The sequence below is a fragment of the Trachypithecus francoisi genome, unplaced genomic scaffold (assembly GCF_009764315.1).
Source record: "Trachypithecus francoisi isolate TF-2019V2 unplaced genomic scaffold, Tfra_2.0 Lachesis_group2, whole genome shotgun sequence".
In the NCBI taxonomy this organism is placed as follows: Eukaryota; Metazoa; Chordata; class Mammalia; order Primates; family Cercopithecidae; genus Trachypithecus; species Trachypithecus francoisi.
Genome location: NW_022681465.1, coordinates 78759821 through 78778777, shown reverse-complemented (window position 1 = coordinate 78778777; position 18957 = coordinate 78759821). Strand labels below are relative to the sequence as shown.

Genomic DNA, 18957 nt, shown 5'->3' with positions numbered 1-18957 from the left:
CTAAAGAAACTACCATCAGAGTGAACAGGCAACCTACAGAATGGGAGAAAAGTTTTGCAATCTACTCATCTGACAAAGGGCTAATATCCAGAACCTACAAAGAACTCAATCAAATTTACAAGAAAAAAACAAACAACCCCATCAACAAGTGGGCAAAGGATATGAACAGACACTTCTCAAAAGAAGACATTCACACAGCCAACAGAAACATGAAAAAATTCTCATCATCACGCACCATCAGGGAAATGCAAATCAAAACCACAATGAGATACCATCTCACACCAGTTAGAATGGCAATCATTAAAAAGTCAAGAAACAACAGGTGCTGGAGAGGATGTGGAGAAATAGGAACACTTTTCCACTGTTAGTGGGACTGTAAACTAGTTCAGCCATTGTGGAAAACAGAGTGGCGATTCCTTAAGGATCCAAAACTAGAAATACCATTTGACCCAGCCATCCCATTACTGGGTATATATCCAAAGGATTATAAATCATGCTGCTATAAAGACACATGCACACGTATGTTTATTCTGGCGCTATTCACAAAATCAAAGACTTGGAATCAACCCAAATGTCCATCAGTTACAGACTGGATTAAGAAAGTGTGGCACATATACACCATGGAATACTATGCAGTCATAAAAAAAAAATGAATTCATGTCCTTTGTAGGGACATGGATGCAGCTGGAAACCATCATTCTCAGCAAACTATCACAAGGACAGAAAAACAAACACCACATGTTCTCACTCATAGGTGGGAATTGAACAATGAGATCACTTGGACACAGGAAGGGGAACATCACACACTGGGGAGTATTGTGGGGAACAGGGAGAGGGGAGGGACAGCATTAGGAGATACTCCTAATGTAAATGATGAGTTAATGGGTGCAGCACACCAACATGGCACATGTATACATATGTAACAAACCTGCACGCTGTGCACATGTACCCTAGAACTTGAAGTATAATTTAAAAAAGAAAATAATGCCCACCATTGAAATGATACTTTTTTTTTATTATATTATGATTTCATTGAACTCAGTAAAAATCTTTTTTAAAAAAGTGAATAAATAGCTGATCTTAAGAAAAACAAAACATCAATTAAAAAAACTGAAAAGGCACCCAATGGACAAAAATATAGTTTCTGGAAATAAGGAACGTCAAATTCAATTATATTCACATTTTGTATATCGGTAAAATTCAATATATTTCCACTAGAAGCCCTTCCCTATGTTGTAGGAATCAGGATTTTAGATTATCACATTGATCACAGTAGCAAAGGGTAGCACACAGTGATCTCTAAATACACATCATTTGCTTTGATGGACATTAAAAGTAGATATTATAAATAATATATATATAGTATCTTTAGAATATAATTAGAGACCAATTTAAATGACTTTATGATATGCTCAAGAAAACTCTATTGGAGTATAGAGAATATATTGTGATTCACTGCTATATGTTTTTTGCAAATTACAAAGATATTATGGTAAATTCCAAACTTTCCCTACACAATTTTTATCATTACCAAGCTTATGCATGAGAATAAATGGTAACAGTCCACATCTAGGTGTGTCTATTTCTCTATGCATGAAGTATGAGATATTGGATGTAGAATAGAGCCAGGTATTGTTTAACTTTTATTTGGATTGCAGCTGTGTTTCTGAGGCACATAGCTAGGAAATACTAGAAGAGTATTTAGTTTTGCTTTTTGTTTTGTTTTGTTTTGTTTTATTTAGCTTTTATTTTAGGTTTCAGAGTACAGATGCAGGTTTTCTATACAGGAAAATTTTATGTCACAGGAGTTTGATACAGAGATTTTTTTTTTTTTTTTTTTTTTTTTTTTTTTGTCACACAGGTAATAAGCATAGTACCCAGAATAAATTACATCTCTAAAAACAACAAACACTTCTCAAAAATGATGGGGTATATAAGATAATAAGCAGAGTACCCAATAGATAGTTTTCCTATCCTCTCCCTCCTCTCACCCTCCACCCTCAAGTAGGCCTCACTGTCTGTTGTTCCCTAAAAGAGTATTTAAATGTTAATCATAATGGCCCTGTGTCTAGACCCTCAAAGTTTAAAGAAAATGGGCCTTAGTCTATCATATATTTTAAGATCTCATTTAATAAGTTGTTTACAGTGGTTGATACATTATAAGAATATATATATATATAAAATAATTGAAATAAGTTAAAGGTTTATAAGCCAAATTTATCATAGACATTACTCATTATTCCAGAATAAATTACATCTCTATAAACAACAAACACTTCTAAAAAATGATGGGGTATAAAATGGGGTTACGAAAATGTTCATGTTAGGTTTCAAAATGTGTCCCTCCTATTCTTTCTTATATCCCACATTTATCACATGGCTTCCTTCATGTCATTTCTGATTCTGTCATATATCTCTAGAGTAGCATAATTAGACTGGGGTATAAAGCAGAAGGGATAAAAATGAGATAGAACAGAAAAAGAGCAAAGTGTGGAGAGCCTTCTATTATGGGAAGCAACTATATAATCCTGTCTTGAAAATTATCTGAAAATAAGCAACTCAGCTTTCATAATTCAAGTCTATGTAAGTCTCTTCTTTTTTAAACAGAGAATGATAACCTTGAACTCTCTGGTAAGAGAGAACGTTCATATGAATTGCCTGACATCCATATATCTGTGAGTTGAATAATAGAGTAGAAACCATTAGTCTGCTATTCCACTGATTTCCAGATTGACGGCATTGTTACTATCTTATTTCAATCTGCATCAATTTAAAACAATATTTTTATGTGAAATGTAAATATATGAGGAGTTCAGAAAAAGTAAGATATTATAATTGCTTTTCTTTGCCAGATTTTTTTGAATTTATGACAGTAGTAAAAGGAAAAACCCTAAAACCCAACACACACATACAAAACACAATGACTTTTCACATATTTTTCATATATATTCTGAGCTCTTCCAGCATTGCAGCCAATTCATAATTGGTTTCTATTTAAATTGGCAATGGTTTATAAAAGATGAAGTTATCTGGGGCTCATGAAGTAGAATGGTATGGTCGGTTCATCCTTAATCCAAGGGGAAATACAGATTTTATAACCAGCTACCATTGTCTCTGGCTTTATGCAAATGGAATAGCAATTCTCTGTTTCAGACTCTTTAAAAAGGTAGTGAATGTATTTTTATTTATTTCCTTCAAAATAGGTGAGATAATGTGTTACACATACATGAATACTATATTTGTGAAAGTCTCAACAACATTTAGAATAGCATGGACATAACGGAGAACTAAGTCTAGCAAATTAATCATTTTGGAGGAAATATTAGACAGCAAAATATGTTTTTTTCTTCAACGTTATCAGGTGCCACTTGTTAGATAAGGTAATTTCATGAATAGTGCTTCTTCTGCTATTTGTTGCTTAAAATTTAAAAGCCAGTCTATGTAAGGGGGAACAAAAAAAAACATGTTTGGAACTTAAGGCTTGGTCTTCCACTGCTAAAACAACTCAAGGTCACCATAGCCAATATATAATCTCATCAATATCCCGTATCCCTCTCTATGATGAAATTATAGCTCAATATAAAATTTTCTGAAATACATATTTATTTCAAAACAAAATATCAGATTAGAGTTGATTTCCTTATGTCTTTCCTGTAAGAGAATTCACATCTGAGAAGGAAGAACACAGCATGTGAACTCTTTCCCTTTTGTGATGAGGTCATGTTTCTATCCAATAGAGAGCAGTTGCCAGGCAGACTTTGCTAATGAGCAGAGACAGGCCCGCAAAGGAGAACTGCAACACTCAGCAGGCTGCTGACCTACTTTATTATTATAACTCATAGGAACAACGAAGGCATTTTCTTTTTCCAGTAGAGCTACAGTGACTTGTCAGCAAATTAGTCACCCTTTGTTAGGTCTTAAAAAAAAAAAAAAAAAAAAAAAAAAAAAAAACCTTCTGTTATGGCAGTACATTCTATTTTTAAAAAAAACATTAATACTATCAGAATAATACAATTTCTAAGCCATAGAAATTCAAATCCAAAATAGATTACTGAACCTCAAGAGAGGGGAGATATATTTTTAATTAAGAGATTTTTTAGCCCATTTCTTCGTCATATTACTTTGGTTATATTATGTCAATTAGTTATTATCTAAGTAGTTAAATGGGCTCTGTAAACAAAAAGTGAATCTATTTTAATTTTGCCCTTAAATATTCGATAGAATAGCAATAGATACAATAATCATCTAGGTTTAGATATTCTTTTTTTTTTTTTTTTTTTTTCTTTTTTGAGACGGAGTCTTGCTGAGTCGCCCAGGCTGGAGTGCCGTGGCGCGATCTCGGCTCACTGCAAGCTCCGCCTCCCGGGTTCACGCCATTCTCCTGCCTCAGCCTCCCGAGTAGCTGGGACTACAGGCGCCCGCCACTACGCCCAGCTAGTTTTTTTTTTGTATTTTTAGTAGAGATGGGGTTTCACCGTGTTAGCCAGGGGTGGTCTCGATCTCCTGACCTCGTGATCCGCCGGTCTCGACCTCCCAATAGGTTTATATATTCTTATTGTATATGAGAGCTTACACATGAATAATTCTTAATGCTTTTTTCCCCAAATCATTTACTTAAAATATCAATAAGTAGCTCTCTCTACTTTGCCCAGTCAGCACATATTTATTGGGATGATTATAGTTTTTGAGCTAGAAGTGCCTGAAGTATCTTGATTCCCCACTCTATTGAAGGTTCCTGATCTAAAGCCAGCTAATACTACTTGAAAAGAATGTCTCTCTATTTTGTGTGTCACTGGTCCTCGGTTTTTCATAGATTTTATTTCAATCCACATAGGGCTACTACTAGAACACCAATGGGTGAGTTAGAAAAAAGGCTGTACTCTCTGGGTATCCAAATTAGGGAGAGAAAATAGGCTTGCATGGCTTCATTTTCAAGGGAACACATTTTGGAAAGCAGAAAAAGAGGAGTAATTCACCAGCACTGACCCATGCTCTTTGGGCAGTGTAAACATTTCAGAGTTCTCAATTCAAATTCCTATTAATAGATATGTCATATAATTTACCATTTCACTGGATTACAAATGTATTCATTGTTGAGCTTACATTTTGTTAAGTTTTATATAGTTTTCAGTATCCAGAAAAAATAGTTTGAATAAAAGCATGTTAGAATGTAAGCCTAATGAGGGCAGGGACTTTGTCTTATCCTCTACCATGTGTTCAGTGCCTAAAATAATGTCTGGAACAAAGAAATATTCCATAGATCATTTAAATGAAAAAATAAACAATATATACAATTCATAGTTAAGAAGCTAAGTACAAGAAAGTCAAGTGACTTGTATAAAATCAGATGATTTAGTGGTTGAGGCAATTCTGATATGTATGTCTTTATATTTAATTCTGCCAATTTCACCCCCTATGTTTCTGTACAAATGAGTTAGGATAGGCTATGTTACGTGTGAGCTTCAAATTAAGACACGTTTCTGGAACTCAAAAAAGAAAAAAAAAAAAAAAAAAAGAGTTGAGGGCAGTATAGCAGCTTTTCAATGCTTATACCTGTAAGTGAAATACACTGCTATTTATAGGTCTTTAACTATTAATTAATAGCACAGACAGGTGTCCATCTAACTGAAAGGCAGCTAGAAAATATGGAAAGCACGTGGCTATTTGGTTGTTAGTAAGTGTCCCTGTCACATTGTTTCAAATAAAAGTAAAATAGAGTAACCTAGATTTTCCAATGGAATCCCTTATTCTCTCCATATAAGATTTTACTAATTAGACCATTACAGATATTTTTTACATCAATTTTTTCTCTGATATTGCTAGATTGGTTCATGCATCTTAACTTTTTGGAAATTAATATATCTATAGATATGAAGAGAATTTGAGGTTTATTAATTTCGACTTCAGTAATTTAGAGTATGTCCATAAGTTCTAAATTCAGTAATTTAGAGTATGGTCAAGTGATTGATTACTTATCTTTGAAAAAAATAACTTGAGATGTACAAATCATTAAAACAAAAACTGTCCAAGGAAGAACACTTAAATGGATAATTGGCTAATCAGTTTGCACATATTTTTAAAATGCTGCTGATAATTATCATTTTGATTATAAACAACATTTTACTTAGCAACACATGCAAAGTTGGTATAGGAGCTGTCTAGGATGCAGATACACGAAAGACCAATTGCCTGCCCTGTAGAATAGCTCTTATCAAAATTAAATAGTGCACAGATTCCTTCAAATCACAACAAATGAATCATTACAATGCAATATCCTTGAGTTGGGTTAAATTATTTTGATCATAATGTTACTCAAATAAATACAAGTATAAAATTAAAACAAACATAATTTTACAAATCAAATACTAACAAAATAACGAATCAACAAATACATCTTAATGTAAATTTACTGTGATGAGTAATGCTGTTTTGCTAAAACCAGGTAGGTGCATACAATGCAAATGTAATGCTGTAATGCCAGTTTTTGTAGATTGTGTGATTTTATACAGTATTCTACAACTGAGTGCTATGGAATGACTAATTCAGTTATCCAAGTTTTCCTTCATTTTGACAATGGTGAAAATGTTGTACAGGATTTAATATGTTATTAATCCTTCAATTGGTATAAATGCATCATTTATTTGTTATGCTCATAAACCAGAATTATTTGACATAACATCTCATGACACAACATGCTCCAACTACAAAAGCATATCCAGATTCCATATATATGACATTCAGATTATCCTAAATTCATAACATGCTATGTTAAAACATTCAAAATTATTACTAACATGTAACCATACATTTATAAGATTGCTAGTAGGAAACATGGACTCCCTTACAGTAAACCTATAGACTTTAATTAAAGAAAGATTGCTCTAGGAATGTACCATTTAGCTGAAAATCCTTCTTTATCTGTTCTATAAAGTCATTCCCTAGGTTACATCAGATATTTGAGATTCAGTTCAAAATTAATATGCAAGTTAACATGCATCTTTTTTTTATATTCTTAAAATGAATATTTCATACTTGTAATTTTAACAAAAAATCATTACTCCCAATCTCGTTTATAATGATTTAATGTAATTTTAGTGTTGTACACCTAAACACATAGTCACAAAATGTCATGGGATTAAACTAATCTTATTAGAAAGCACTTATCTGCCATATCTAAGATTTTCATTCAGTTAGAATTCTATAATTCAGACTTATTTCTTGAATGAAACAAAAACAAATAATATAAATACAAAGCAAAGCTACTTCCTGTTCATGTTGTGTTTTGCTAGTCAGTATCTCCTTCCTGGTAAATTTAAGTAGCCTGCACTTTTAGTCCACTTTCCGTTGTTATAACAAAATACCACAGATGGCTAATTTATAATGAACAGAAATTTATTTAGCTCACAGTCCTGGAGGCTGGGATATACAAGGTCTTTTAAAGTTTCATGTGGTGAGGGCCTTTGGGCTGTCCCTTACCATAGCATAAGGATAGAAGGGTGAAAGGGCCAGCAATCACATGTGAAAGTGAGCTGGAGATAGCCGAACTTATTTTTATAACTAACCCCCTTCTCCAATAACAATATTAATCTGTTCATGAGGTCAGTTTGCTCTTTATGTAATCACCTCTTACTAGACCTTGCATCCCAACACTTCTGCAGTGGGGATTAGGTTTTCAACACATGAAGTTAGAAGGATACATTTAAACCATAGCACCCAGGACGGTTAGTGATTGACTTTTTAAAAATAATATTTGAATAAAAACTTTAATGAGCAATATAGAAAGATTGCAAAGGAATTCACTGAGAGGAACTGAACCTACTTTTATGGAATTATAAGAATAGATATATTAAACAAATTATCAACACTACAGTTACAGATATAGCATAATTATAGCATTGACTTTGAGTTTCGCCTCATCTAGCTAGTGGGATACAGATAAAAGCATGGGTATAAGTGCAGATACAGGTAAGGTATCTGCAGGTAAGGTATAAATATCAGTATCTTCAAGGTCAAATGATATTATCAGGATTCTCTGTTGATTCAAAAATGGTCTTTTTTTATGGTTCTTTCCTTCACATCACTATTATACAAAACATAAATTAGGCCAGGCATGATGGCTCATGCCTGTAATCCCAGCACATTAGGAGGCCAAGGTGGGAGGATCACTTGACCCCAGGAGTTTAAGACCAGTCTTTGCAACATAGCAAGACCCCATCTCAAAAAATAATAAAATAAGTTATGGCTTTTATATTTGAACATACATGATGGTTTCCTTCTCTCTACATTAGAGTTACACATGGAAATAATGTTAAATAAACACAAAAGAAAATAAAAAACAATTTCAAATCTGCAGCCAAAAAAAAAAAAGCCAAGAAGTGAATTGCAAATTCTGGAAAGATATTTTGTATAATGTCAGGATATAAAAAAAGGTGGAAGGTTGGGCTATGTTGGAATAAACATACTACACACACACATACCACACACACACCAACATACACATTTGAGCACATATAGACATGTTAAAGAAAAATCCAGAATTTTTTTCAATAAATGCATTATCATCAGATATATTAAATAGTATATTGCCTTATAATTATACTACCATAGGTACTTTATAGATATCCCAAAATAGTTATTCTACTATTTTTATGATGACAATTGGTATTTTTCTGAAAGACACATAGGACAAATGTAAAATAATAAATTTTTACCAAATTAAATATTGGTTGGTGCCAGTGAATCATCTTTTGGCAGTAGTGCTAATGTTTTTATACTATCCTCTCAGTCAGTAGCCAGACTATAGAGCTATTGCCTTTTCTTCTACTGAAAAATATCATTATTACTCTTTTTCCATATACTTTACTCCTTCAAAGATAAGTGACAGATCTATAATCAAGTAGACATCACAGGTTTGAAAAATGAGCTAACCAAACTACTGCTTACTTTGTTATTTAGTTATCGAAACTACCATATAGAATATTTCTCAAATAAACTTTCAATGATAAGTGAATAAATCACAACAAATTAATGTGTCAGGTACTATTCTAGGCACTTTCTATGGTCTGAATGTGACTCCCAAAATTCATGTGTTAGAAGCTTAATCCAAAATACAACCATGTTGGGAGGTGGGGCCTAATAAAGGTGTTTAGGTTATGATTGTTTTGCTCTCATAAAGGGATTAAAGAAGGCTTTCAGAAGTATGTTCCTGTCTTTCCACCTTCTGGCATATGAGGGGTAGATTTTTCTTCTCTGGAGGACATAGCAGCATGGTGTCATCTTAGATATAGAAATTGAACCTGCTGGCACCTTCATCTTGGACTCTCCAGGTTCCAGAGCAGTGAGAAATACATTTCTGTTTTTATAAATTACTCAATCCGTAGTATTCTATTGTAGCAGCACAAAATAAACCAAGACACTACTGGAAATAAAGGACAGACGAGAACAGACATTACATTCTCGTGCGGGGAACACAGAAAAATAGAAATAACAAATAAGAGTGTCTCTCTCTCTCTCTCTCTCTCTCTCTCTCTCTCTGTGTGTGTGTGTGTGTGTGTGTGTGTCTATGTGTGTGTTGCTAAACACCTTTATTATTAACTTATAAACCAGTGGAGTAATATATAAGATAAGGTGGTCAGGAAAGCTCTCTGTGATTTAGTGATATACAAGCAAAATTAATGAAGGTGAGATCTAAGTAAATATAATAAATATCAGGTCAAATATCAATGAAAGCATAGAAAAGGTAGAAAGAAACAGGAAGGAAGGAAAGAAGGAAAGAAGGAAGGAAGGAAGAAGGAAGGAAGGAAGGAAGGAAGGAAGGAAGGAAGGAGGAAGGAAGGAAGGAAAATAGGGAAGAAGACAGAAAAGGAAGAAAAGAAAACAATGCATCATAACTTTCAATGTAAACCGCCTTTTTTTTTTTTTTTTTTCAAATAGAAAGCCTGTGCTACAATCATTAGGAGAAAAAATTGTAATCTTCAGTGTCCATGTCATTTCTACAAAAATACGCTGAGAAATCAATAGTAGAACAGTTTGAGAAAAGAGAGTATTTGATTTATACCTAAGGGAAAAGTGTAAAAATCTCATAAAATTAAAGTACCATAAAATGTCACATATCAAAGAGGGCTATTCACAGTTAAACAATGTTTTATTAAGTAAAAATGTAATTAAAATGTAATGCAGGAAGAAAATATGGGAACTTACACAAAAAGAAGAAATATTTGTGAACACATATGTGTGCGTATATAAATATATATAGAGATTTATAGATATATCTACTAAAATATTCACAGTTCTTTTAATTCTTTTGTGAGTGTTGAGTGTTGTGCTATATAGGTCAAAACATATCTTCATAAAATTACATAGGAATATACCTAGCTATTTAAATCAAATATATATTTTGTAGATTTTTAAATATTTATATATCTTTCAGAGGTAAGTTTAAAGCCTACCTTTTCCACGAAGTTTTCCTTATTTTCCCTAGCAAAAAGTATCTGAAACTTCACTTCACTTCATATATATTTAATCTATATGTATGATGATGTACCTACCTTTGCATGTTTTACAATCCCTAAAAGTGTATGTCTTGAACATAATGAATGCTTTAAAATGTTGACGAAATAAGGAGTTATTCTGAGCCACAGGCATTTTTGAAAGAATGCTGTGCCATGGTCATATTTTGTGATTGTACCTTTGAAATAAGATATGCCTCAGTATACACAGAATAAAATATATAAAAGTAGATGTTGTAACATATACATACTCAGGAACATAGTCAATAAGTAAAATTTAGTTGTAACCACCCCCCACAAACATAACATCTGATTTTATATTCATAGAAGCAAAATCAAGTTGTCTGTAAATATTTATAGAGGAGAAATCAGATCATTGTAACATAATTACTTAAAAGATTTTGGCACAACGTTGAAAAGTCAGAGTGTAAAACGATACAAATTACTTACAACCATTTCATTTAAAGACACCCAGCAATCTGGTGGGAAGTCCTGCAGTAGTGGTACTAAGAACTGAAGACAACCATCCCAGTGGCACAGGAGCAGCATCATGCCGATGAGATTAAAAATTCTCACCACTGCACTGGCAAGATCATACGTCATGTGGAATATCTGTTGACCAAAATATAAAATCAATTCTTATAATCATTTTTTTAGAAAAATCAAGCATACTACTGATAGTAGGAATTGATGTTGTGTAGTATAAGTATTGATTTAGTAAAAATATGGGAATAACTTGCAGAAATAGAAACAGATTACATTTCTTTATTTTTACAATGAGGTTGACACTCCACTTTATGAATATTAAAGCCAACTATGTTTCATGAACAATGGAGATAGCATGAATATATAAATGTATGTATTAAAGAACATCAATGTTGCCAGAAGTTTTTCTTTATTGTTCTTTTGCATATTTTAGCAAAGCTACTTTAAAACAAGGAAGCAAAATTTACAAATGATGGGTAACTTCTACTCTGCTTCTCATCCCTTGTTATATTAATAGATTTGTTGAAAGACAAAGAAAATATGCAAGGGCTGAAAATCATATGCCAAAGGAGTTCAGCTGCAAAATATGAAGTAATACTTATAATAAATTATGGCTGAAGTATAGCTATGTGAGTGGAGATTTTTTTTAATTGTAGATACTGAACATAAATAGAAGCCTTTAAGATAAAAGCTACCTGGATTTGGTTTAAAAACAATCATGTAACACTTTTAAAAATCGTAACTGTTTCCATAAACTTTTTGTATTTTTATGGTACACGCTTTACTTTTCAGTCACACTGATTGTATTTTCATGAAATTCAATATGGTAGGTTAGATTATTTCAGAAAACACAAACATCGTGACAAATCAACATAATCCATCAAAATTTTATAAATGGAAACAAATATGCATCTTTACATCTGTAACTATTCATTTTTTCTAGAATTTACAAGAAATAGATTCAGAATGTGAGTCCTTTCTTTAGCAGTTTATTGTACTCTCTAACTGACTGCTAAAATAGTTTCTACTTATATTTTACCTAGTCTAGAATAGCAAAACCCACTTGGGAGCAGACCTCCATTGTAGAATTAAGTATTGTTATAACTGTTAAAGAATTACTGCATTAATAAATACAATTACATATAAGTAAGTACATATAAACACAGTAAATTCAGATATTTAGAATCACTTTTTGTATGAATCACCAAAAGAATGGTGTGTTTTTGAAGTAACAAGGTAAACTTGTATTGAAAAATTATCCAAAAAATGTAAAGAAAACAAAAAACTACTTTTGGTCTTAGAAATGATATCTTTGTAAGAAAACATCTATAATTCTTAAAATACACATACTGAACTACACAGAGTTAAAATGACAGGGCATCTGTGATTTTGCTTTTATAAAATAACCAAATCTGTCTTTAATTAAATGTTTTTCAGTTTGATATTTTTCTACGAGCATTAATTCTTTCTTTAAACAATCTTTTTGAGGTAGTAATTATAGTGAGCAAAAAGATTATTTTTCCTGGGAATATACACACTGTTCTGAATACTTTTTAAAAGAAACTTGGCGGTTCTAGATTTTAACAGCAACAGATCACATATTTTGATATTCAGACAGCTATACACACAACTTCTTTTATAGAATTAAGAATTTTATTTTTCTGTAAGCTACTTTTTATTTTGGTTTTAAATTTGGAAAACCCACAGAAACATCTTTTTGATATTATTCCCTCTGATATTTCTTGGTCACTGAATACATAAATAGAAACTCTACTAACAATTTCATCAATAATTTCTTATTAAAATTATATACTAAAATATAATAAAAAAAACCTTAACTGATAAAGCTGGAAAAAGTCATCATGGACTTAGATCTTTTTGTTGTTGTTTAGTAACAGAATTTATATTTATATCTTAATATTTCCTGAGAAAATGATTCAAGATGTCTTATGGGTAGAGACTGTGTTTTGCTGGGAAATAGTGTTAAATTGCAGAATATAAAGTTCCGGGAAAACCAGGAAACATATCACCTTTCAGCCCAATTATTTAAAGCAACTAATATCTATCTGAAAATATGACAAAATCTACAAATTATAAGTATACAGGCAGCGGCCATGATTCAATTATCAGGCTTTAGAGTGGAGTATGGAATGGTCTAGAGAACTAGCATCCATTCTTAGTAGAGCTGACTGGGGTTTTTGTTTGATTTCGCATTTTCTACCTCCTTGTGGGAAATTAGATTCTTTTCATGGGCTCTTTTTTTTTTTTTTTTTTTTTTTTTTTTGAGACGGAGTCTTGCTCTGCCACCCAGGCTGGAGTGCAGTGGCCGGATCTCAGCTCACTGCAAGCTCTGCCTCCCGGGTTTACGCCATTCTCCTGCCTCAGCCTCCCGAGTAGCTGGGACTACAGGCGCCCGCCTCGTCGTCATGGGCTCTTAAGAGATAATTAAGATAAAATAATATGCTAAGTTATCAAATTCCTTTAAGAAAACCCTAATAGCTCTAAAATGTTCTCCAGAGAAACAGGACCACTATTTTTTTTTTTTTTTTTTTTTCCCTTGAGACAGAGTCTTGCTCTTTCGCCCGGGCTGGAGTGCAGTGGCCGGATCTCAGCTCACTGCAAGCTCCGCCTCCCGGGTTTAAGCCATTCTCCTGCCTCAGCCTCCCGAGTAGCTGGGAATACAGGCGCCCGCCACCTCGCCCGGCTAGTTTTTTTGTATTTTTAGTAGAGACGGGGTTTCACCGTGTTAGCCAGGATGGTCTGGATCTCCTGACCTCGTGATCCGCCCGTCTCGGCCTCCCAAAGTGCTGGGATTACAGGCTTGAGCCACCGCGCCCGGCCGAGGACCACTATTTTCATTGAGGAAATTAATGGGGTTATCACATCAGTGATAACACATTAGAAACATTTTTTGTTTTGCTACTATATATTTCCATGAACTATTATAAGATAATGCCTAGACTCAAGCCTATCTGCTACCAAATAGTCATTCCCAGTTCCATAATGTTAGCTAGTACTAGCTTCATACAGTAACTCTGTAATTTTTGGAGTACTCAATAAGAGCTCACATAATTAATTTTATAAACAGTCTCCCTTATGGACATTAATATTATGTGTTCAAAATTGACATCACTTTTGGAGCTATCCCAAAATTTAACTTTGGAGAAGGTACAAACAAGTTGGGTATTTTTACACTGGTTAATAGCAGAGGCAAATTTCAGCTAATCAAACCCATATATCTTCATCTTTATTATCTAACTGATAAAAGAGCATATGTAAAGTATATAATATTACTTGTTATGAATACGTGAATGTGTGCATTATCTCAGCCCTATCTCATTGTCTTTTGAACCCTTATAACTAAGATACTCTGGCAGGCATAATCATTACGTATGACCTGAATACTGAGATTAATGGCTCCTTTAAAACTTTACTCCGGAAAGATCTGGAATGAGAAGTCTACTTCCTTATGGAGCTCACACATCTGTAGATAATCAGGTTAACCAAAGAAGGAAGCATCTGATCTAACTTATGCATAGCCACAACTTATTATTAATAAGGGCAGTTTGTAGGATAAATCTAAATGTGACTTCATTCACCGTACTAATCAAATGGCTAACACTATTGATTAATATTATCAGTTTTTCTTTATCTATAGGGTGGACATTCTTAAGTAATAAATTTCCATATCAATCAATTGTCTTGGTGCTACTGCACGAAAACTTGACTGTATGCAAAATGGCACCATAAATGACACTCAGTAAACTGTTACTAAATGAATGAATGAGAGAGTTGAAAGCGTTTAATAACATAAATAACCTTTTATGGTGTTAAGAGTGTAACACTTTGCTTCTGTATCTTAAACAATGGGATTAAAACAAACAAAAAAAATCTTCATTATTATTTTCCATCTTCTAAGTAATCTGACTTGAAACCTGACTTGAGGGCTCAGAGCTGAGGTAACAGAAAGAAAGGCTCTTTTCACTGACTAGCAATACACTTTCAAGTTACTTTCAAGGGGTATTTATAGGAGTCAACTGAAAAAAATGTAATTAAAATAAGTTTTTCGGCCAGGTGCGGGGGCTCACGCCTGTAATCCTAGCACTTTGGGAGGCCGAGGCAGGCAGATCACAAGGTCAGGAGTTCAAGACCAGCCTGGCCAATGTGGTGAACCCTTGTTTCTACTAAAAATGCAAAAATTAGCCAGGTGTGGTGGTGGGCGCCTGTAGTCCCAGCTACTCAGGAGGCTGACGCAGGAGAATTGCTTGAACCCGGGAGGCGGAGGTTGCAGTGAGTCGAGATTGTGCCACTGCACTCCTTCCTGGGTGACATAGCGAGACTTTTACGCAAAAAAAAAAAAAAAAAAAAAAAAAAAAAGTTTTCAAACAACTCTTTAATCTTATTTCTACCATATCTAGACTATGAACAATATATTTGGAAGACATTGTGCTTTACATTTGTCCAGCTCAGGACATTGTGCTGTTCATGTGACCTTAATAAGAGGAAAGATCTGGTTACAAATTCTCATTGAACTTTTTTTATATTATAGTTTTAGAATTTTATCTAGTTGGAGTCCAATACTTCCAGACAAGATAACTAATTAACTTTCTAAAACTGAAAAATACTCTAGGATATTTTAAGTAAGAATACCAAATTCTACCCTAATATTTGCAGAATTGTTCATCATAAGGGTAATTTTTTGTAATATTTTCCCAGGAGCAATGTTTATTTCATCCTGTTTTCAAAAGGTCATTCTAAACTGCACTATACAACAGATATCCATAAATTAGCTGAATTCTTTTAAAATGCTTCCATATTCTTTCTTGATGAACTGGATTCATCAGTCTTTCAATCTAATAGCTTGTATATAAAACTAGTGACCTTAATCTATGCTTAATTATTTGTTCTACTTTGTTTTCCTTAACCAAAACACTATCAAAAATAATTGAAGACTTCTTATATTGTGTATTAAACTGTCTTTAGTCTTTGACTTTACAGACTGGGATCTGGGCTAGTTTGTGTGATCTCAATATTGATTCAAGACTTCTTAATATACCTTCATAAGTATCAAAGTAAGATTAAGAAAATGGGCCAAAAATGGCTCTCTTGACACAGAACATTGTTTTTAAAAAGGTGTAAAACAAGGTTGGATTCTTCTGTTTCTCTTTATAAATTGGCACCTGCACGACTTATATTTTTTAGATGGAGTATAAACATACCATCCTGACACACACACACACACACACACACACACACACACACACACAAATAGCTACTCAGATTCAGTTTTACTGCTAACATATATTCAGGGCTCAATATGTAGTAGTCCTAATCAATGGTAAAATAAATACCTTAAAAGCCCTATTATACCTCTGCAATTCTTGCCCTGAAAGTCATTCAGGTCATCTTTCCATGCTTTAGGTGCAAAATGTAGAAGATTTTACTTCATATGAGAGAATAACACTCTTCACAGTAATCTCTTTTAACACTGACCAATGACTGCAGTCATTGGATGAATCTTATCAGTACCCGTTTTAACTAGGATTTTATTCGGACTGAAATACCTTAACATTTAAAAGGTCAACCATCTGGACATCTCAAAACTATCAGCTTCTGTCCATAGTCTAAAAGCAATAATCCACTCTTCAGCCTCCTCCAAGTATTGTCCCATTCTCATGCTCTTGGGTGCTTTTCATTTGGATTGTTCTTTCCACAATTCCTTCCAAAACTCCTCCTACATAACCAATTAACTATCAAATACCCTCAACCACCTCATGAAATGCTTTCTCTATTGCTCTGCTTTTCCTGAGACTTAAGACTCTTCCCACCACCTTCCCCTCACCAAAGACACAACTTGTCTGGTAGCTTTCTCAAAGTTTGTTCACTTCTTTCAAACCCCAATGTCTTAGGTTCTGATGTGAGTGCCCTCATTTCCTCACTGCCCTCTGACACCGTCACACATTAGTCAAGCTATATAAAAAATTTGTTTTCTTAATATTCATTCTATTTGCCTACACTACCCATAATTTTGCTTATTTCTGGCATCAAACAACCTCCCAATGTCCACGTGCCACACATCTCCATTTATTAAGGGCTCTGTCCTTTTCCACTGCATTTTCTCTGAAAAAAAATGTCAACTTCTGATTAATCACAACAACCACCTTCTATACTTAAGCTTGGGAAGATTACTGAAGAGCAAACTGTGTAGCTTGTACTTACTTTAATTTTTTTAAAGGATAGCAACCTTAGTTGAGACCCTCAGCAATGGTCTATCCATTTCCCTATTCCTAACATCATCCCATTCTCTTTCCACTTCCTGAAAGCCCATGACTATCTTGTTCAGTTTCAGCTTCAAGATTTATCTTTTCCAAAGGAGATACTCTTATAGTTGAATTCCCCCAACTTTGACCACCATACCTTCAAGCAAATATATATTTGTAATTTTCTTATTTGTTTTTTCCTAGTCTTAACAGATGTATCATTTATTCCTAATGAGTCCTTACTAACTTTTAGATATTAATCTGATCTGTCTTTCCAGAAACCCACTCAATTCAGACCTCCTTAACCTGTGGTAAAAACCAGACCTATTCCCTAACAGTTGTGGATAGACACTTTGTAAAATGTAGAACAAATTGATTAATATAAAAATAAAATTTAAAAAGAAAACTTAAGCCGGGCATGGTGGCTTAAGCCTATAATCCCAGCACTTTGGGAGGCCAAGGTGGGCAGATCATGAGATCAGGAGATCGAGACCATCCTGGCTAACACAGTGAAACCCCATCTCTACTAAAAATACAAAATAATAATAATAATAATAATAATAATAATTCTAGTAGTCCCAGCTACTCAGGAGGCTGAGGCAGGAGAATGGCATGAACCCGGGAGGCAGAGCTTGCAGTGAGACGAGATTGCACCACTTAAGGCATCTATAATATAAACCTACTGCTTATGTGCTTGGCTATGGTGGCAATATCAAATTGACCTAATTTTACTTGACTACTTTTTCTTCAGAATCATTAACTTCATCTATGCTAGATTTACCCCCAAAGATTTAAAAACAATAAAATCTCTCAATTCCTAAAAAAACATTTTAATTGAAAAAGAATCTTCACTTTCTAGGTATTTTCCTAATTCTTTTTTTTTTTTTTTTTTTTCCTCTTTTTAGTCTTCTCTGTTTAGTTTCTCAAATACAAATCATGAGAACTTTGAGACACAGAGAGAGCTGGCCTGCCCTACAGGGTAAAACAGATTTCTTTTCATGGCTACATGTACACATTACCAGGAGGCACAAAGCAAAATTTGATTTCCAGAAGGACAGATGTGTCATAGCTACTCTGGGCCTCTGATTCTCAGACCAACCCATCTATGAGGAAAATGTGAAGATATTTCAGGCTGACTTTATTTTCCCAAATGGTGTCATTTGGGAAAATAAAGTCAGCCTGAAATATCTTTCTTCTGAGAAATATCTTTCTTCTGAGAAATCTTTTTGAATGGGCACAGATATGATATCATTGAAACATTAGAGAAATATATGTCTCATTACATGACTGCAGTAAACAAAACCGTACTTTTCATAACAACTATATTTCTCATAGAAGTAGTTATAGTTATAGAACAGAATGTATTCTTTATCAATCATGAGTTGTAAAATAAAGTATAGCTGTATATGTTATTTTAATCCACATGTTCCTTTAGTAAACATATATGTTTGCATAAAATAAAAAGAAAGCAATTTTAGGCATTTTAGTTATTTTTTAAAAACCTGTCATGTTTCTTAACTGCCTTTTCAACTCTATTTTACCTTGGCTATTACTGAGAATTTCTATATGTTTCTTTTTTTTTTTTTTTTTGCTGTTATATGATATATGACATACCAGCCATTTCTATGCATACATATTTTTTGCGTAGAATTTTAATTTCATCTATTTAAAACATCTATGAAAAATGTGTTTTTAATGGAAAC

General features: G+C 33.5%; 1 protein-coding gene across 1 annotated transcript in view; it reads right to left on the bottom strand.

The window, feature by feature from the left end:
* The window catches only part of HCN1 (hyperpolarization activated cyclic nucleotide gated potassium channel 1), a 437668-nt gene that overhangs the window by 210684 nt on the left and 208027 nt on the right, over window positions 1-18957 (bottom strand). The window contains exon 3 of the mRNA XM_033179509.1: window positions 10959-11120. Within this exon, the coding sequence (XP_033035400.1) occupies window positions 10959-11120 (162 nt within the window). The remainder of the gene's footprint in view (window positions 1-10958; window positions 11121-18957) is intronic.